The following is a 22,066-nucleotide window of genomic DNA, read 5'->3' on the forward strand; positions in this document are numbered from 1 at the left end:
CTGTCCTTTAACTCAGACTGAACTAAGTGGGCTGTTTACAGCTGTTTGCATCTTTACACATAAAATCTAGAAAGGAAAAAAGGAAAAAAAAGTATTAAAACAAAGTAAAAATGTAAAAAAAAATTTAAAAAAAAACAAACAAACAAACAAAAAAAACATAAATAAATGAATGAAAAAAATGACGGAATAAATATGTTATATAATAATAATAATAATTTTATTATTTGTATAGCACTTTTTAAAACAAAGTTTACAAAGTGCTTTACAAGCATTCAGCACAAATAAAACACAAACAAACAATGAGGACAATAAAATAAAAACAAAAAGCACAGTTTAAAATAAGACTAACAGTGAGAGACAGTGTAAAAGGACATGGGGTGAAAAGGTTCTTTCCATAATTTATAGTACTTAATAGAAACCCAGACAATACAAGAACCATGCAGCCTAAAAGAGACCATGAGGACCAAACATAAAAAACATAAAATCAGCAAGAATAGGAAACGCAATTAAATTAATAAAATAAATAAATAAAAACACATAATAGTATTAATAAATTAACGAAAAGGAGTAAAAGAAGGTTAAAAAAAACAACAAAAACAAACAAACAATAAAACAAAATAAGAGAGAGATAAAAGACATTAAAAGATGGTAAAAAACAGTAATAGATGGCATCACATAAAAGCAAGTCAGTAAAAGTGAGTCTTTAAAAGGGACTTAAAAGAAGCAACAGACTCCGCATGCCTTATCTCCTCCTGCAGGTCGTTCCAAAGTCGAGGAGCTCGGATGGAGAAAGCTCGATCACCCTTAGTTTTGAGTCTCGACTTTGGAACGACCAGCAGGCCTTCACCAGAGGATCTAAGGCTGCGGGCTGGCACATATGGGACTAAAAGCTCAGATAAATAACTGGGGCCCAGCCCCATGATTGCTTTAAAAGTAATCAATAAAATCTTAAAATCAATTCTAAAACTCACAGGAAGCCAGTGAAGGGTGGCTAAAACTGGAGTGATGTGATGCCATCTGTTAAAACCAGTTAAAAGCCTAGCTGCTGCATTCTGGACCAGTTGGAGGCGATGGAGAGATTTTTTATTTATACCGGGGAGGAGGGAGTTGCAATCGAGCCTGGAGAAAATGAATGAATGGGTGACTTTTAGGAGGTCTGGAGGGGTGAGAATTTGTTCTATTTTTGAAATGGATCGTAAATGAAAGAAACAGGACTGGATGGTTTTATTGATGTGGGTGGAGAAGGTGAGGTCCGAATCGAAAATGACTCCTAAATTTCTGGCAGAGGGGGTGATGTTTACTGATAGTGGACCAAGGCTAGACTGTATGAGGGGGGAGTTTTGAATGGAACAGAGGATTATTTCAGATTTTGAGTTATTTAACTGAAGAAAGTTTTCTGCCATCCATCTGTTGATGTCCCTGAGGAAGTCCATGACAGCAGCTAAGCCCTGTGGGTCCTCAGGTCTCAGAGGAAGGTATATCTGTGTGTCGTCTGCGTAGCAATGGTAGGAGATTTGGTGGCGCTGAATTAGTTGGCCAAGGGGCAGCATGTAAATGGAAAATAAAATTGGACCTAAAACTGAACCCTGCGGTACACCATAGGCAACGGCAGCAGAAGAGGAGCTGTGGTTGCCCATGGTGACCGCAAAGGTTCGCTCTAAAAGATAAGACTGAAACCAGCTAAGTGCAGTGTCCCTGATACCCACCCAATTTTTAAGACACTCAATGAAAATGGTGTGGTCGACAGTATCAAAGGCTGCACTGAGATCTAAAAGAGTTAAAATTGAGCCCTCCCCTCTGTCTGCTGCTAAAAGAAGATCATTGGTCACTCTGAGGAGGGCTGTCTCAGTGCTGTGACCTGCTCTAAAACCAGACTGAAATTTCTCAAAGAGGTTATTATCAGACAAAAAACTTAAAAGCTGTGTCGAAACCATCTTCTTTAAAAGTTTGGATAAAAAGGGAAGTTTTGAAATTGGTCTAAAATTGTTAAAATCAGTTGTGTCAAGGTATATGTATACAATAACTGCAAAAATAAAATGTAAAAAAGAAAAAAAAAGGAAAAATAAATTGTTTAAGAAAAAGAGCTTTTCGTTTGTAAAATATGAATCCTTGTTCATAGAAAGTAGAGTGTGGATGCTGGAGCTATAAGCAGGATGCACTGAGCCTTTCTGTCCACTAGATAGAGCCAGAGAGCAGTTTTCCTGAAAAAAGTCATGTTGAAGAACAAAATGAGCTACAAATGTGTGAACAGAATTTATCAGATCCAAATATGAAACAAAATGAATCTGTAAAACTCCTCCTGACCTGACCTGTTGATGATTTATTTATTCAGAATAAATTTCAGGTGTCCTTCAAATGGCACAAAGAGTTCATGTTCATCAGACTGAAAAAACTAAACAGTGATTTATTACATCCATGAGTCTGAAGGGTTTAAACATCAACCTTCAGATGATCTGGACGGGATCACACATAAACCATTCAGCTCAGCAGAATAACTTCAGGAAACACACACACACAGGTACACGCTCACACAAAGGTGTTTATCACAGAGTCTGGTGCATTCCTGTGGGTCAGGTGGACGGAGGAATCCAGCAGATCATCTGTCAGGTTATAAACAAAGCTGAAGCTGAGCGGCTGCAGCTGATCTCTGCAGAGTTTATCTGTGTTTATGCTTTTATGGAGCTGCAGACACTGAAGGTGTGTGGTATCACACCAGGTACAGGTCAGGTGAGCTTCACACTCGTCTGGATCTAAATATCTGAGCTGTGAAGGGTGTGTGTGTGCTCTTCTAACACTTCAGCAACTCAAACAGTCAAACATTAACTGCAAATATGACAGTGAACTCGCAACAATGCAACCAGCAGCAGACGAAACTAAAACAAATTCACTTTAAACTCTCCAGACTACCGTAATGACCCTAATATAAGACCCTTCCTGATTTAGACCATCTCCTCTTTACAAGTAAAAATAAAAAATATAAAGAACAAATCTAGTTTTAATATAAGCTAATATCAATTTACACAAAGATAAAATGTTAATATCTTGCATCCTAAGGCAAAATAAGTCCACCTGAGCTGTCTGGTTTTTCTTTCGGGTCACTCCATCTTTTTGGTTCCATCGAGGTAAAAACCCATTGCTTAGTGGAGCTGTCCACTGTGCAATGAAAACTCTGAATATAGAGGCATCCTTATTCATCAATAGTTTTTAGATTAAACTCTGTCTATTCAAGTCATTACGGTAACATTCAGGCGACGCCACACAAACTCAAACTGGACAATCAGGTTTAAGAGACACTCAGCCTGACCCTGAACCTACTGATTCAATCAGTTCTGTCTTTCTGCTAACAGGGGAAAGATCTAAGACACACAGCAAGATAAATTCAGGTTTATTACATAAGGATGGAAAACACACAAACACAAAAACTGAACTCTGAGCAAGTTTTTATGTCTTATTACAAGTAAAAATTGTTTTATCAGACTTAATCCGAGCCACATTCACCTGACAGGTCCAGAAAACCAAGTCCACTAGAGGCCGGTTCCAACATCCCAAACTGTAATTACAGCAGAAATACACCAAGTAGCAACCTCTGTTCTAAAATTAAGAGGCAATGTGGAAGTGCTGAAGTCTACAGTTCCTGAAGCGTCCATATGAGTCTGGTTACAAAAGTAAGGGAAGCTACGTACACACCAAGCCAAAAAAAGTCATCCTCATAGCAGAAATACAGCCTGGTACAAAAAAAATCTGAATAACTCATTTCACTAATATCAAACTCTGTTCAGGGCACTTTTGTTATCAAAAGTAGGATTCTTTGTCAAAAAATCTTTATTTTTAATTCAAATTCTTCATTCATCTTTGTTTATAAACTGGGTTGGAAAAAAGTGACCACTTTTCTCCAGCAGAGGGTGAAATGTTTCTCTCTGACTCACGTGATGTGCAATTTATGGGAAAATATGTCTCCTGATAGAGTCTGTAGACATTAACATCATCATTTAACTTTTTCCCATGGTTTGGTGTTAAAGAAAACAAAAAATCACAAAAATCTTAAATACCGAAGAATCGCAATATAAATAGAATCTGCACTCCAAAAATTGTAATAGAATCGAGTCACGAGAATAGCATATTGTTACAGCTCTAACAGAAAATATTAAGATGAGGAGTTTACCCAATCAGAGGCAAAGCTTAGCTGATTGACAGGCTAACACCCTGTAGCTACAGTTCTACACTTGCATTTAGCAGACGTAAAAAACAAGCAAGAATTTATTAGACAGAAGGGAAAATCTTAGTTAGTGTGACAAGAGTTACTAGTTAAGCTGCAGGACATCTCTCAAAAGTACAAAGGGACTCTGTGCATCTTATAGAGTCATGTTTACACTGAAACTAGTACGGGAACTGTTTATCTCTACAGCTCATTTCCCTTTCCATGCCAGCTGACTGAAGGCCAATGTTTTATAATTTGTCTGTCTGAGGCTAAGAATTGTGGGTAATCAGAGGTGTGGCTGATGTGACTGAAAGGTGGGCGTGTTGTAGCTTTGAGAACCTGAGCTCCTCCTCTCTTCCTTCTCCTACCTGAGCCAGGAGTGAGTCAGAGTCAGGATCTGTGGAGGCTGTTATCAGAGGGCTTTAAGACGCTTCTGTAGAAACAACCAAGTGACGTCTCAGAGGTCAGCTCAGTGTTTGATTCAGTCTGTGCAGACTGCAGGTCAGACAGAGAGTGATGATCTGATCTGACTGAGATAAAACTCTTCTCCTCTTCTCTGCATGTGTCTGTGAGTGGCTCTAAAGCTTCAGCCTGTAGGTGAGTCATGTGGGGCTGAGTGCTCACAGGTGTCAGTCAGGTGAGCTACACAACCACTTTATGTAACAGGATTATTCTATGTTATAATTTGTGTTGAGACATGACAAGAATTTCTAAAACTGATAATAAAATGCTAATCTCTCTGCTGCAGCTGACGCTTTGTCTGATAAAGAAGCTGGACTGAGTGTTTGCCGCACACACAAGAGACAGACCAATGTTTGTGTGTGTGTATGTGTGTGTGTAGGCTCACAGTGACAGTTCATGAGGGGAAACTGGTGAACTAGCTTTGACCAAACATTTGATTATAGAAACAAGCTTAACAACAGGAACCGGAACTTCAGCTTCAGCCCTTAAAATAGATCTGATCACCTCTGAAAACCACAACACGTCAGTGACTAATTCACCTCAAAGAGAATAAACAAGAGCAGCTGATGTGGTGGTGACGCCTTGAAACAGGTAATGACTAAATTTCTGAGTCAGATGAAGGAAAGTCTCACCTCTCTCTGATGAAGTCTGTCAGCTCCTTGGAGGAGATCTGTCCGTGCTTCATGTTGTGGTAGAGCACGTCGAAGCCATTATTCTTCTCCCCCTGATACAGAGACAAACAGAAGCAGAGATCAGTCACCTGAACACACACCTGCAGGAACACACACATAGATCCTCAGACATTACAGAAATCCTCAATCAAGACGTCACCATGAAGGCTTTTTCCGCAAGAAGTGCTCTGATGCTCCTCACAGCTTCCAGGGGAGTCTGGTGCACAGTTCTTATATGAGCCATGAGTAACACTAAAACAGACCTGATGTGTTTAAAATGTGAACATATGGATGACTGTCTGTGTGAAAGTGTGTGTGTGCTGTAACCATGGCAGCAGTAAACAGTGTCTGGTTGCGCTGCAGCTTCACGCCACAGACGTCTGAATAATTCAGGGGTAAAGATGCTGAAGATGTTTGATGATCATTGATGATCATTCATTTTCAAATCACAGAGGCTGTGATTAAAAAAAAAAAGTTTCATCCAAGTTTCATCTTCCTTGACACCAGCAAAAGTCTGCAAAACAATCCGACCATTTATGGTGGAGTTATATACACATATGGTGAGACCAGCCCTATCTCACGATGATAAAGAATCCTCTAAAAAAGTCCTGGATCCAGACGGTGATCCAGATCACCTCCAAAGTTTAATCACTTCTTCCTTATCCCATTTTGAACATTTCCTGAAAATTTCATCAAGATCTGTTTGTAACTTTTTGAATCATGTAGTTCACAGACAAAAAAACAGACAGACAAACTCTCCCCAAAAACATAACCTCATTGGCAGAGGTAACTAGATTATTATCCAAAATCTTTCAGCTCTATTTCTGAGTATAGTCACATCTCTCCTTCAGCTCCTCTGAATAAAATGAAACAAACCTGTTTCAAAACCCTCTGTTCCCAACACTGTGCAGCTACAGTCACAGTTCAGATAGGCTAACATTAACAACAAAGACAACCGTAGACTGTGCAATGTCAGGGACAAAACACTGACAAAGGACACACACACATACACATACACACACACGTCTGAACAATCATCAACTAATGGAGCGTAGCTACGTTACTCAAAGTTTAGGACACAAACATGGTTGTATATCAGCTGAAGCTATGACCATGGTCTGTTTGCAGACAGTCTCCTCCCATATCACAGCACACACATTAGTCAACGCATGCAGGAGTGACAGAGAAGCATTGATTCGGAGTGATGCTTTCACCCTGTGTTGTTATATGTTTCTATATTTTAAATATGTGCAGGGCTTTCCTCCATTATCAGTCAGACTTATAGGAATTGAATATTTCTTGAGAATACCTCAAGTCCAGCACTTATAAAATTCACGCCTGTATAATAGGTAGGGATGGGAATTGATAGGATTTTGTCAATACCGATGCCCTTATCGATTCTGCTTATCGATCTGATTCTTTATCCATTCCCTTATCAATCCCTGTTGTGAATTTTCTTGGTACAAAAAGTAGCTTTACAGGTTTTCTGTGTCAACAACATGTAATTGAGTTCATACTGTAAGTGAATAAAATGTAATTGGTACCTGAGTCTGGATATTTCTGGGCATAATTATACAGAAACAGGTAAAAATTGCACACAATGTGACTTTGATGTACTGTGTTGTAACACAATAATTCAAGTAGGCCATCTAGTGTCTCAAAGTGGTTATAGCAATGGTTTAAGTTGTTTGGAAGCTTTCCGTAGTTATGAAGTCAGCCATGAGCCTTTCAATTGTCTGTTAGCTTTTGACATTTGAAATTCTCAGTATTTTTTTACAAAGAGTTGATGTGATATGTTTCTGTGATGAAAGTTGAAATTCTATTCTGAAGCTGAAGTTGTACTGATGTATGCTAACTGCTAGCATATCAATGCAGTTTCTCATATACGTTAGCATTAAGCTTGCGCTATTTTGTTATTTTGGTAAATAAGGTGATTTATACCATTTCGAATGTACTGAATATGAATCTCCTGAGAGAGAGTGATGTACGTTTCTTTATGAAGTCAGTTCTTCAGAAAAAACTTCAAGCTGAAAATCCTGTATCAGAGTTTTCTTGAGAACTATTATGGAACTGCTAAGATAGCTGCAGCAGACTAGTTGATGTAAGGCCCGGCGGCTCCGGTACAATGTAAAGAATTGATAAGGGAATTGTTAAGCACAAAGGCTAAAGATATCGATGGATTGAAACCTTTCTTATCAATTCTCAACAGGAACCGGTTTTCGATTTCCATCCCTAATAATAGGAAAACTGTAAGTAAGTGGTATAGTGCTTTTCTAGTCTTGCTGACCACTCAAAGCACTTTACACTGCTGGTCTCATTCACCCATCCACACCACATTCACACACTGATGGTAGTAACTGCTGTGGTAGGAACCGTCAGTTTAACTAACACAGGCACACTCATTAACACACCACTGACCAGTAGTAGGAGCAATGTGGGGTTCAGTGTCATGCTCTGTCATGTGCATGTGACTTCAGGAGCTGGAATCAAACCCTCAACTTTCAGATTGAGAGACGATGACTCTACCACTGGGCCACAGCCACCCCGAAGTATACGGTGAGAGATGAATCACCTCAGAAGATCCTTACCAAATATGATTGACTGATAAAGTTTGGCTCTGTGACTGTGACCTTCACTGCTTAGAGTCAGCAGGAGGAGCTCTAAATGTTTGACTTCACTTTTGAAAAGCTAACATGTCATCCATCTTTTACACAACCTGTGGTTTAACAGTTTTAAGCTCTTTTTCAGTCAAACAAATCCAACAGGAAGACAGAGCTCAGGTGTTACAGGCATAGAAAGGACTAAAGGCTGGAGTGAATGGTCTCTGCTCTGCATTCAGAGAGCGATTAGTCCTGAACATGCAGACAGTGGTCTGTACATGTTATAAAGCTGACTGGTCATCTCAAAGAGAGACAACATCATAGAAACTCCTTCACAATCTTCCAAAGAGAAGAGGAAGGACCGCTTTGCCTCCATTGGTGAGTTTGTTCAGGGAGGGAGAGGAGGATCATTCAGGGCTCAGAGGAGAAGTTAGTAACCTTACTCTAACACATGGATCATTACACAGTCTGACAGCAAACATCAAATTCATACTGAATGGTTCACCTTTAAAACTCTGTTCCTCCTCAGCATCAGGAGGACTGACTGATGACAAACACAGAACATTAAATTGAGACTGAACCAAAGCCTGAAGTCTAACCTAGGCTGAATCTGCCCTCTAACTCTGTTCCTCCTGGTCCAGATATTTCCTGGTTCCTGCAGCGATCCTCAGTCAGCAGTTTGAGAAACCATCAGTGAGTATGTTTCCACACCAAGTGCGATGAAAGGTCAGGAAGTTTGTGTCCAGATGAAGCTCACAGCAAACTCATACGGTGCTTTATTTACAGAGCAAACAGGCAGGAATAGAGAAAACATCCTCCTCCACAGACACACACACACACTCTTTCTACCCTTTGAACACAGACGAACACACACGCTCTCTACCCTCTGAGCACAGACAGCCATGCAACACAACCTGAGAACAACACGAGAAGCCGAGGAGCAGAACAGCAGGTGTACAGAGCACTGACACCATAACCTGTTGTAAGAATGAATAGACACAGAGGAACACAAACCCACACACACACACACACACACAGAAACATGTTGCTGATGATTGGTCAATCAGGCCGCAGAACAGGGAAGTGAGTAAAAAAATGCCAAACAAAGCAGAACAGCAACAGGAAGAGAGCAGCTGGGCTCATGGAGGCAGAAATCAAAGAATACAAACCAACAAACACAGGAAGAGGCTCAGGGGCGGGTTTCTCTGCTCACACACAGTATTCCAAATCACATGGACACAAACTGAAGTTACTAAGATCTGAACTCTACAGCTGATCACAGGCTGACAGCTTCAGGTCCAGGAGAGCCAAACAACATCAACACCAGCAGCTCAGAGAGAGGAGGAGGAGGAAGTGAAACCACAGATCTGTGTCCAAGCTCTGGACTGGTCACTCAGGGACTCTCTTCTATAGATCCACACATCAGAAATCCAGGGTCTGCTCAGACACTGACAGGATATTTAATCCCTCTGCACCACCAAGAGGCAGGTTAGCATCCTGAGGTTAGCATCCTTCTGAGAGGTTAGCATGCTAAGAGGTTAGCATCCTGAGGTAGCAGGCTGCACACCACGACTAGAAAAGCACTCAGAGAGCACAGACCTCCACCAAGAATATTGTGATTGTCACCAACACTTTAGTCCTACTTTGATGTTATACTCCCTTTCAGCAGACTGTCTGCTACAATTTGGTGTTAGTTGCAGGTTTGTACCATAATTTGTTTCCTGACAGTGTTGAAAATTATGATGACCCAGTACATATTTCATATTCCAGATCTTAGTATCCAGAATATTGCCAGGATCTGGATTGTACTTTTACATCTGTCAGAAATTATGGTGACCTTGTCTTCTATTGTTTTGCAAAGCAATCCGACCATTTATGGTGGAGTTATATACACATATGGTGAAAACGGCTCTATCTCACAATGATAAAGAATCCTTAAAAAAAATCCTGGATCCAGACAGTGATCAGGATCACCTCCAAAATGTAATCATTTCTTCTTTATCTCATTTTCAATATTTCCTGAGAATGTCACCAAGATCCTTTTGTTGGTTTTTGAGTTACGTTGTTCACAGACAAACTCTCCCAAAAACATAACCTCCTTGGCGGAGGTAATCAGAAATGTGTCAGCTGATGGAGCCCACAGGTTATGGTCAAATGTTCCCTAATTTTTGCTCTAGAAAGAGACATTGACCTCGGACGGATGGACAGGTAGAGCTACGATGAAAAAAGCTGCATATTAACAAACTTTAAAGATTTAGCCAACAGTTGGCGACAGACAGATAAACTTCAGGTTTTTGAGCATTTATCAAGAGACGCACAGAGCCAGATCCAGGAAAAAAGACTTAAATAAACTGAGCACTAAGACCTGCTGAGTGTCCATCAAACTCTCTGGTTAGAGATCACTCAGGATGGAGCACATCATCATTATCATCATCAATAAGTGGATGTTTACCTCTGAGGAGCGCTTCACTGTCTGCTTTCAGACACCTGACAGCAGCTTAGAGAGTTGATCCACACCGACAGAGACCGAACCAAAGACCTGCAGACTCTGAGCAGCCTGAAAACCTGAATCTGTTTAGTCATTAAGATACAAATATGAGGAAGGGAAAGTCTGCATAGAACGCATACTTCATGACAAACCTTCAGCCTGTAATACCACCTTAAAAAATGATTAAACTCAAACAGATCCAGCCACTGTTCACATCTGTAGAGCAGCAGAGGAATCCTCGAGAAGACAACAGCAGAGTTAGTCCTGCTGAGGAAAATCAAGTGTTTACGACCTGACAGACGGGATTCAAAGCCAGGACACAGAGGGTAGATGATACTTAACTGCAGACTCCAAACTTTGCTGACGTTTATTCACAGGTTCATTAAAAACACCTGAGACAGAAAAACCGAAGCAAGCTCCTCTCCTAAATCTTTACAAAACATCCCACTTTGATTTGACTAACTGCAGACTCTGTCTGAGCAAATTTCAGATATCAGTTAATACTAGAGATGTAAATGATATCGATACAGCATTATATATCCCAATAATTTGACCTGTGTTAAAATATTGATATTTCAACTGTCAACATCCATATTATTGTGAATATAAAAATTCATATTTTAGCTGAGTTAGAAGTACAATACATCCTTTGCACCTCCACTGCAGTAGTTGGCGCTGAACAGCCACTCCACTGTATGTTGCCCATAAACCGTATAATAAATATAATCTCAAAGTATATTCAAAATATTTTTTCCTAAACTTTTGTAAGTTTTCTCGCTCAGTTTCACCAACTGACCACATCTTTCACCCAACAATTTTTTGCAACATTAGTTTAATGTCAAAGTAATTTAAGTGACAAACTTGACACATTTACTGTTTCAAGTTAAGTTTATGAAACACTGTATCAGACCTTCATTATTTTAAATACAATAGAAAAGCTTGTTTTCAATCAATTAGTTAAACTGTTTGAAATATCACAATTTATCACAACATTGTGACTTCTAGGGATGGGAATCAAAAACCGGTTCCTGTTGCGAATCATCAAGAAATGTTTCAATCTATCGATATCATTAGTCTTTGTGCTTAACAATTCCCTTATCAATTCTTTAAATTGTGCCGTTAGGACGACTAGTCTGCTGCAGCTATCTTAGCTTAGCAGTTAGATAATGTTTCCCAAGAAAACTCTGATTCTCAGCTTGAAGTTTTACTGAAGAACTGACTTCACAAAGAAATGTGCATTACTCTCTCTCTCAGGAGATTCATATTCAGTACATTTTGAATGGAATAAATCACCTCATTTATCAAAATAACAAAATAGCGCAAGCTTGAAGCTAACGTATATGGGAAACTGCATTGATATGCTAGCAGTTAGCATACATCATCAAATTAGATAAGCTGAGAAGGAATAAAGCTTGAAAGTATAAATGAAACTAAAAGCAGGTTAATTGACACTCCCATTACCGCAAGTAACAGTTACTTAAGGCCAACTTGCATAAAATACATACGGATGGCTACTAAACTACTGTACAAACTGAGTTTGTTGTCACATTAGCCTACGGATGTGTTGGGCTGCTAGCGATACATATAGCCCGCGCCTCACAAAATTACAACTTTGCTTGTTGTCATGTCTCAAACAACAGCGTAACTGTACTGAAATACCTTATCTCATCGCGTAGTATCCAGTAAAAAGGTGATTTTAACGAAGAAAATTTGTTCCAAAACAACTGAGATCAGGGGAAGCTGGGGGAAGCTTTCTCTAAATCGTAAGAATCCAAGATCCCAGGTGCTCAAAAGTTTGAGAAATGTTCTCAGGAGGCTTGAGAAACTTTTATTATTTAGAGAGAATTATTTTGTGACGCTAAAGCTTTTTCCAGATCCTCACGCTGGTCTGTGATGAGTGTGACGAGCAGAATGATCGTCCAATCACTAGGTATGGTTATTTTTGAAGGTTCAGACCCTGAAAACATTTTCGAACAGATGGACTATTTCCATGGTGGATATATGGAATTGTCTGTCTGGTGTTTCAGGTAAGTTTGTAACACTCGCAAGGAGGAAAATAAATATTCATGGATACTTCTGGAGTCAAAGCTTGAATACCAATAAAATTTAATACCGCACAACATTACGATTAAGACTTTTTAATACTTTTTAAGGGCCTTAAAACCCTGTTGTTGTTGACACAAAAACCTGTACAGCTACTTTTTGGCCCAAGAAAATTCACAACAGGAATTGATAAGGGAATCGATAAAGAATCAGATCGATAAGCAGAATCGATAAGGGCATCAGTATTGACAAAATCTTATCAATTCTCATCCCTAATGACTCCATGATTTTATTGTATCGTGACCCAAGTATCGTGATGTGTATCGTATCGTAAGGGTCTTGCCAATACTCACCCTGGGTAAATACTCAGACTCGAGATGAGAGGCCTACAAATGATAGAGCTGATCACTTTTAAAGACGTCCGAACAGACATATCAGAACTAACAGGCCAAAATACAAGCAGTTCGGCTCTTTGCTTTTATTTTTGAGGCCAGCCTGTGACCGCAGCACATTGAGCCGACAGTGGACTATGAGGAGCTACTAAAGGTGTGATAAACAGTCTGTCTGTGGGTGAGCTGTTAGTTATTGAAACATCAAATCACAGGAAGTATTATTCTATTTTATTTGTTTTATGTCTTGTGTAATCTCCTCTCTTTCCCTCGGTCTCTGAGTTCCTCTCTCTGCTCAGCTGGAATCGCTATCACCTGTTTTTAAATGGGATCATTTCCTGATACCACCAACCTGACACTTTCAACACCTGAGAGCATTAATAAAAAAGTTGAGGAGAGATGGCTCCAGTCAGAGGATGATTTTCTGTATTTGCTGATTCTTTTACTTGTGCCATGGTGACTTCACAGCATGATTAAATGTTTATCATCATATTCTTCTTTGTTGTTCGGCAGCCTGCAGACAGAGTTAGCATGGATCACAGATCTGTAGTTCTCAATAAACTCCTCCTCAGCTCTCCATCATCTGATCTGTTCACAGTGTTGTATTTTGAAAGAGACCTGATGCTTTACTTTACTTTACTTTATAATTTATTCCAGACCTTTAGGTCCATATGAATATATTTATAGCAAAAAAAACAACAACAATGGATAAAAAGAAATTCTAAAAAACAAAGGAAAAACTTAACACTGCTTCTGTCTGACTTCCTGTCTGGGTTGGTTCGTTCTGTTCAGTCCAGGTGTGTTGGACAAGCTTAATCCGTGTATCAAAGCAGAGACTCCGTCGCCTCTGTAATGATCTGAGACATGCCGCTGTTTCCTGTGGAACACGAGCACTAACCTCAGTGAACCGCATCAGATCCGGTGAGGGTCAATTGTTACAGGACCCAGAAGCGGGTGACTGAACGCTGCAGGGACAGAGTTATGCTCCTATTTTCTACAGCGGAGGTACAAAAAAGGCAGGAGGAGATGTTTTTAAGAAACACGATGTTTACATGATCAGGACAGAATCAGAGAGAAGAGGTTCGGTCTGAGTTACACACAATAAGTTATTAGTCTGACAGAAGAACAGAAGAACAGAAGAACATCTTCTTCTACAGGCTGTTAACGTCTTTTAACAGTGAGTTCATTCAGGAAACAAAACGTGTACGTGTGTGTCTGCTCTCTCTCAGACTGAAGACTGTCTAAAGAGGTCTGTCTCCTCCTCAGACGGTCTGCCCCCTGTGCAGCCCGTACAAAACCACACAGCCTCCTGCAGGACAGACAGACAGATCGATAGATCGATGACATTACAGCGTCTGCCTCAGTCATGTGACCTGAGAACTTCTCTGAGCTAACCAATCACAGAGCAGCAGCAGCTCAAACACAGATGGAGTGAGCTAATGTGGAAGAAAGTGGACCATCACTGAGACTTAGAGAGGAGACAACACCACACACAACAGGTTAGCTTAGCACCACTCATGCTAACCTCAGATTACAGAGCGTGAGGGAGCAAAAAAAAAAGGGAGTCTGCAGCTCTTGAGACAATGACACCAACAAACCACGGAGCTGAATCTACTTTAGACAAAGAGAAGAGACAACGTTCACCAAAACTCATCCTGAGCGCAAGATTTAAGCTCACAGCTGAGCCTCAAAACTTAGAGAGAGCTCTGTGAAGACAGAAACAGACAGCCAACAAGTGTGTGTGTGTGTTTGTGTGTGTGTATGTGTGTATGTGCAGGAGATGGTCAGTGGTGTAACTAACACACACACACAGTGTTGTGAAGAATGGCATCCTGGGGCTGTTGGCTGTATCAACACAGACTGTTATCTCTCTGCTCTCTTCCCATGACATGCTAACGGCTAACACTCCATATAAACGTACCATAGATGAGGATATCAGTGTGTCAAACACTCAGAGCATTTTAGTCTCTACGACAGAGATTCATCTCCATAATCCGTGGTTTGTTGTTCGTTCAATAACTAAAGGTAACTTTCTTGTCTTAAAATCTGTCTTCATGCACTCAGCTCAGGGGCCCTGGGGCCAACAGTTAAATAAACACAAACAACCATCCCTGCTAATGTATCAGAGCAGACAGGCAGATTTTAAAATCTCACTGTCAACATTAAGGCCTCAATGGATTCACACACTCGTGCACACGTGCAGTAAAAGGGGAAATGGACATTGTCTGCGTGAAACTAAAACAAGAGCGAGGAAACGTTGTAGTCAGGCTGCGTTCAAGAGCTGAAGACCCCACTCTGCAGCAGTGTGTGTGGCCCCTGATCCCTAAAGAACCTGTTTGTTCAGCCGAGGACGCAACGCCTGCACCAAGATTCAAGATCACACATCAGGAAGAGATCCGACTGAAAATCCTCCCCCAAGACAAAGACAAAGTTAGGGACTGAGACCAGAGGCAGAGCTGTAGCAGGTTTGACTGAAGACAGAGATTATAAAACTAAGATTATAATCTGTGCATGAGTCTGTCCAGAGGACATGATTGGTAGTCAACTCACTGAGAAATGAGCCACCCCTAATGTGTGTGTGTGTGTGTGTGTGTGTGTGTGTGTGTGTGTGTGTGTGTGTGTGTGTGTGTGTGTGTGTGTGTGTGTGTGTGTGTGTGTGTCCTGCATGTTAAACACACAGCTGATCTCTGCCATCACTAGATACTCTTGTGGTTCTCTGAGGAGCACAAAGAGCAGATTGAGGGATCAGGAGAGTCTCTGCTCTCTGAGGAGCCAGGCTTCTCAGAGCGACACCTCTGGATTTATTAACGCTTGCTGACTTTCTGAGGCTCATTTAGGGACTCCTGCAGCTTTAACACCTGAGCCCAGGTCAAACCAGGTCACAGAGAAGAACTGAAGTCCACAACACTGAAAACAACAGACCCTTAGGGATAAAAAAAAAAAGTCAGTTTCAGGTGTTTTCTCCAGATCTGGACTTCATGGGAAAAAAAACTACCACAGACTGTTTGGTCTGACATACCACACTGGACATACTGCACTCTTCATCACCAGAAAATTATTATCAGAAAACACACTTTATTGAGCCAATATCTCACCAATTCTTTCAAAATTGTGCATTACCAGGGGAAATTATATTTATACAATTCTTTTCCAAGGTACCATTAGTAAAGATATTAAATACATATATTAACAAATACAGTAATAACACATTTATGCTCATATATAATCTGTTTAACTCACTTAGGCGCTCTCAGTGCTGTTATAGTCTAATATTTGAGTTCAAAACGTCTGATAATAAATTATTACGTAAGTGTTTTTGATTTAATGACACTGTGAGTGATTTATGAAAGGCCAAAGCGTTCATAATAAAAAGGTAAATAAAGTAGACTTGTAGTATCAGTCAGACGGACTCTTTCACTTTGTGCACTGCTGTAACTGAGCCAACATTAAACCGGAAACAGAGAAACATAAACACGGACTAATGAAGCTCAACCTGTTTAATAAACTGGTTAAATGTCTGATCTCACAGTGTATTTCAGTCTGTTTTTTAAGTTTTCTGACGATCTTAAAGCTCCTCTGTAACTTACTCAACATCTGGCCTCTCAGTGAAACTTTGTGACGAACTGAGTGACGCGTCCAGCCGACAGCTGTGATTGACAGCTGAGTTGTCCAATGGCATTCAAAGACTTGACCATAAACATTCCAAGCGAGCCTGAGCCGGCCAACCGCAGACAAGGTGGGCGGGTCTTTAAGAATTCATGTTAGTTTGTTTTCAGAGGCCCAAACCCCGGGGTGGTAAAATAATGATGACCGAGGAACTGAAGCCAAGTCTGGGGACAGCTCAGCAGCTCCTCCGGTCCCTCAGAGGAACCGCACAGCTGCCCCGGAGGCTCCGGAGAGCTCCAGACCAAGAGACAGCTCAGAGGAGAGCCAGAGGCCGGATAACACAGCCTTTAATAAGGTCTGATTCCTGCTGACACGGAGCACAGCAGCAGAATAACACGGATCCGCTCTGGAGCAGCTCCGGTGTAAACACGGAGAATTAAGAACAACACCTACCCAGAAACTCTCCAGGAAGTACGGAGCGATCATCTTTGTGGTTCCTCTTCTCTGAAATCTTTGATTTGTAGTTCAGTAACTTTGAAACCGTAAATCCTCCACCGTCCTCCCCCCGGCTCTCTTCTCTCTGCCTGTCCCCGTTTTCCTCCTCTCCCCTTTCTTCTCCTCCCCTCCTTCAGACTCCACCTCCCCTCCCTGGGCTCTGGCTCTCTCCCTGTGGTCTCCTCAGACAGCAGCTGGACCGAACAGCGCCACCTACAGATGTATTTTCATGACAGAGATCAGTGCGTCTGAGACGGGCTGACGTTTGGTAAAATGATGCGTTCAACTACACCGCGGAAACTACAGTTCTCATGCAGACTTGGTGGACCTGCAGACTGAGGAGGGTCTTCTTTTACCACTAAGAAAGATAAAATCAAAACAAGTCCCAAAAAACCCTCCTCCTCTCTGCTCCAGCATTATTCATTCTTAAAAACATACAGCACTGACTTTTGATACAGCTGTAAAAATACAAGTCAGTCCTGACTGTAGTTCAGGTTTGTAGACACGAGGTGGCGCTTTTACTTACAAATATGCCAACAACCTTCATTTTTTGATCTTTGAAGGACTCTGTCAGGCACGATAAATAATGTTCAGATATTTAACTGAAGTAAGGATGGATAAAATATTTCCCATCATGCATCTTTGACTTATGACTTAAAATCCTTTTAACTTTTGTTAATAACAAGAATGGCTTTTTTTTTTCAATTTCTGACATTTATCAACAGAAATGGGACAGAGGAGGCATCTTTAGAAATGCCGTTACTCTGTTCTCCTGAAATAATTCATAGAGTTGAGGAAAAGTGTTTCCTCGGTTTCTTACTGTGGCGTAAACTGTGTGAGTCTTTAATCTTTAGTCAAACATCAAACCATAATAGCACTAATTCCATTTCATGTTGTGATTTATTTTTTAAATTATTTCATTGAGCACAATAATATGAAATGTTTTCTTATGTCTCTTGCTATCTGCTGGTTTCAGAGCTAACTTGAGTTAAAGAGATTATATATAATTGTAAATGTGGCATTACTCTATTTATTATTGTGCTGAGGGTTTCTGGGCTTCAGGGCTTCCATAGATTACACATAGATTACACCATAGGTGTGAAGCTGTGTTTCAGTGGATTTCCTTCACATGGACACTTGTTTTTTTTGTTTTTGTTTTTTTTCTGTTTAGGGAATAATAAACCTCTTTGCAACTTTGGTTTAAACACTAACTACAAATATCAATCACAACCCAGAGTCATATTTAAACCTAATATGTGATATTTGTTAACAAGAAGCGTGTCGACTCTGGCTCTCAAAGATGGTCCCTCCCATGAAGGTCAGACAAACTTATCATCCAAGTTTCCAAAATCTGCAGACACACTGAGGATCAGACGGGTGGAGAAAGCATCACACAGAGACTGGTTTTAATGTAAACAGTTTATTGGAACAATGTACAGATTCAAGCAATGGTAGCCGGTCACATCCACTATATCATCTTACAAAGATTACAAAATTACTACAGTACAATATAGATTCTTTGCATGATCCAAAATATTTGGTGGCCCCAAAAGTATTACGTTTTTAAAATTCAGCAGCTTATAAAAAAAAAAAAAATCAAACCATGTCTATCAAAATGATGTTTTTGCTTTTCTCAGCAAAAAGGATGAAGGCAGATCGTCTAATCGATTAAAGGCTAAATGAGAAACCAGGACACATTCCTTATTATTGGTGGGTGCTTTATAAAATACAAATTTTAGATAAAGCTTCATAGAAAGTCAAAGTTATATCTGCAAACATTATGTTTGGTAACGTTTTAAACTACGTCTTTGTACTTTAGTTTTGGGTTTCTTTAGATACAGAATACTGTAGATCTATTGCAAAACGCCAACAAAGGATTTGCTCTCAAGGCATTATGTGCACTAAATATTAACCAGTCTTAGAACAATCACCTTTCACAATAACAGCACAGAAGTTATGTGCAAGTTTACCTTTGAATTCCTCCCCTCCAAATCAGCCAGCAGTGCTGCACACATGAGGACACTAACGCCAATTTACACCCACGTTATTTATCTCTAACATGACGGGCTTTAGTCTGAAGATGCATGAAAGGCAAACACACCCACACTCACTCAAACACACTGAGGGTTGGGGGGTAAATAATAATAAACACTGAACACAGACAACCTGAGGTCAACACAGAGAAAACACGGATTCAAGTATGAAACACAACCACGATGGATAGCAGCAGTCGAGTCAGACTAACAGCACAGAGAGGTGTGTGCGTGACCTGCAGCAGGACTTTATACACACACACGCTCACACACACACACTCACACACTCCATCACGCTGTAATTACTCCGTTTTTTGCATGCCAAACAGCTGGAATGTGACGAGACAGAATCACTTCAAACACAGACGGATGTGGCACGAACACGTATCTGCCTCTGTATTCCATGATGACTTATTACGTTAAATATTCTCTTTCTCTAACAGAGCCTTTCAAAGCTCCACAAGCGACTAAACAGTCCTGTAACCCTGTTTATTGCATCACTTAAACACATTTTAGCAGCAAATCTTCATTCAGAGTTAACACTAAGCTCATATTTCAGGGTTTGGCTACATCTTTAATTTAATGCACCTGGATTAAACTTTAAGTGCAAGTCATGTGCATCGTAAAGAGATTAAATACTGCAGTTATTACTCTGTCCAGCAGAGAGAAACGTTACTGTCTGGGCATAAAAAGAAAGAATCTAACAAACTAAAGCTCCTCTGCTCCTCCTCCAACCCATCATGGAATACATTCAGGCGTCTGAAACTCAAACACTTTTCAACACTTCATAAAACAGAAACACATCCAGAGACGACAACACCAGGGGTTTCACAGCATTTAAGAGCTATACATCCAGCTAAGGGCTCACAGGTCAGAGAGGGGACTCCAGACACGTCAGAGAAGCCCCCATGTGCTAAAACATAAATGGTTAATATGTAGTTCCCTCCCTCCCTCCCTCCCTCCCTCCTGTTCACACTGTATGTCGGGCTGTGAGGGGCCACCAACATGCAAGAGACCCACAGAAACACGACCACCCAGAAACAGTTTACAGTCATCCCAGATCATGCTTTAAGCACAAGAAGCCAAACACCCGAGAAAAGAAACAAGTTTAGAAAGAAACACGTCTGACATTCATTCAGAGGACTGAGAGGTTCACAAACATCTCTACAACAGGATCTGTCAGCAGGAAGCTCCTCCTCCTCCTGGTCCGTCACATGAAGCTCTGTGAGCGTTCAGAGCTTCTGCTGATGGACGAGCAGGAAACCAAACCTCTACGTCACAGATTCTCATAAAGTCCTGTGAGTCAGACCTCAGTCATGCTACGCTACAGCTCAGAGCCGTAAGAAACCAAACATGTCATAGATAAAGAACGAGTTAAAGAAGAACCTCAGCACAGGGCCCACTGTGAACGAAACACACATCAAATGATCCACAGCTCATCATCACAATGATACTAGCATGCTACGACTCCAGATAAGCTGCTCTTGTGCTCTTCAGTGACGTGATGATCAGCCTTCGCCCGCTAAAGAAGAACAGCGCTGAAAGAATTGAAAACTTGAAATAAAACCTACTCCTGTTGATATGCAGCATTTAAAATCCTACCCTCCAGGTTATAAACGATGGTTTCTGAGCATCAGCTGATAGTTCGAAGCTAAGCAGAGGAAACTTCTCTCATGAACTTTAAGTTAACTTTATATTAAAGAGGTTTCTGATCCTCTGGGAGAATCCAGACCAATAAAAACAAGCACAGACCTTCAACCAGTCTGATACGATTAGAAACAGCTTCCCCTCTGACCTAACTTTGAGAAGAAACTCCTCTTCAGATCCAACAGTCAGATCCTGCTCTCTTCTTCTTGTTCCTCCCCATCATCTCTCAGGTAACTGAAGGAAACTGAAGCTAACTGAAGGAGGCTGAAGGTGTGTGTTTTTAGGATGAACGGAGAGAAAAGGTGAAAAAGTTCCAGGTTTCTGACTCAGATGTGATAACATGAATTTTCCTCCCATGATAAGTTGTTCTGACAGTCCCTCCCCTCCCCACCACTACCACCGTCGTCCCTGTGCTGGGGGGCACCGAGCACTGCAGCTACACCTCCCTCCCACCCCGTCTGTCAGGCAGGGGAGGGTCCTCACCCTGTCCCTCCCCCTCAGCACGCAGACCCTCCCCCCGATAAAGGGTAACGTATCCCTGGGTAAAAGAGGTTCCCCGTGTCGGCTCCCAAAGTCAACCACCTGTAAGAGAGAGAAAGAGTCAAAATAAGGACAGGAACTCTAAAATATCTCTGAAGGAATGAAGAAGCAGACCGTGAATTTAAAAAAAAAAAAATCTCATTTGAAGAGGTTGTTTCTTTCACTGCACACTCTCAGCATCACGATGCTGTTAGTGAGCATGCATTTATGACAAATATGAGCTCCTGACTTCTGAGTGTTATAAAGTGTGCAGTCAGAGCACGCTCAGTGACTACAGAAAAGAAACATCCAACACCAATAAATCAATCCGTGTGTCAGGTCCAGATCTGCACGTCTGTTTTCTTCAACTGATGTCAATCCAAACATCTGGCTCTCTGATTTCATGCATGTGGTTATTTTCTGTTGTACTGGCAGTTCCCTGACATCAGGGCCTGTTTCCACTGGCAGCCTTTTTTCTTCACTGGCAGTCCTCATTTTTTAAACCAAACCAGTGTCACTTTAAAATCACATTTAAGGCCATGTCCACAGCTGGGTATAACAGGATATATTTCTATATGTTAACACCTGCCATCCACACGAAACCACAGCTTTACGTCACTAAAAACAATGTTTTCTGAAAACAAGGGCCAAAGTGAAGATTTTGGAAAACTCTAGTTTCATGGTTTCATGTGAGCGCCAGTAAACTGAGTTTGCGGTTCTTAAACGTCACAGCTGAATGATGGGGGCTCACTCTGATTGGCTGAAATGGGTTTTACAAACACTGTCTGTTATGGGTTTGGCATGCTTCAAGCCGCACTCACTAGCGGACTTACCCGCTACGTGTTGACAAAAGTATCTTTAAAAAGCGGGAATACTCGTTTTTGAAAATACCCGGCTATGTGTGGACATGGCCTA

The 22,066-nt window shown here is 40.9% G+C and overlaps 2 protein-coding genes across 11 annotated transcripts in view; both read right to left on the reverse strand.

Moving 5' to 3' along the window:
• fcho2 (FCH and mu domain containing endocytic adaptor 2) overlaps window positions 1–17,087 on the reverse strand; it is a 56,329-nt gene extending 39,242 nt beyond the window's left edge. For 3 of the 10 annotated variants that reach the window (XM_074689916.1, XM_074689915.1, XM_074689912.1), the window contains exons 1-2: window positions 16,911–17,087; window positions 5,293–5,384 (exon numbers count right to left, since the gene is read on the reverse strand). In XM_074689916.1, the coding sequence (XP_074546017.1) occupies window positions 5,293–5,384; window positions 16,911–16,943 (125 nt within the window). In that variant the 5' untranslated portion in view covers window positions 16,944–17,087. The remainder of the gene's footprint in view (window positions 1–5,292; window positions 5,385–16,910) is intronic. The other 7 variants (XM_074689914.1, XM_074689918.1, XM_074689917.1 and 4 more) reach the window with 3 other exon arrangements.
• A 2,153-nt stretch (window positions 17,088–19,240) lies between these two features.
• The window catches only part of tnpo1 (transportin 1), a 28,254-nt gene continuing 25,428 nt past the window's right edge, over window positions 19,241–22,066 (reverse strand). The window contains exon 25 of the mRNA XM_074690097.1: window positions 19,241–21,214. The gene's annotated coding sequence lies outside the window, so the exon portion shown is untranslated. The remainder of the gene's footprint in view (window positions 21,215–22,066) is intronic.

This window comes from Halichoeres trimaculatus, unplaced genomic scaffold (assembly GCF_033239565.1).
Source record: "Halichoeres trimaculatus isolate MK-OKI-2021-1 unplaced genomic scaffold, fHalTri1.1 fHalTri1_scaffold_16, whole genome shotgun sequence".
Taxonomy (NCBI): Eukaryota; Metazoa; Chordata; class Actinopteri; order Labriformes; family Labridae; genus Halichoeres; species Halichoeres trimaculatus.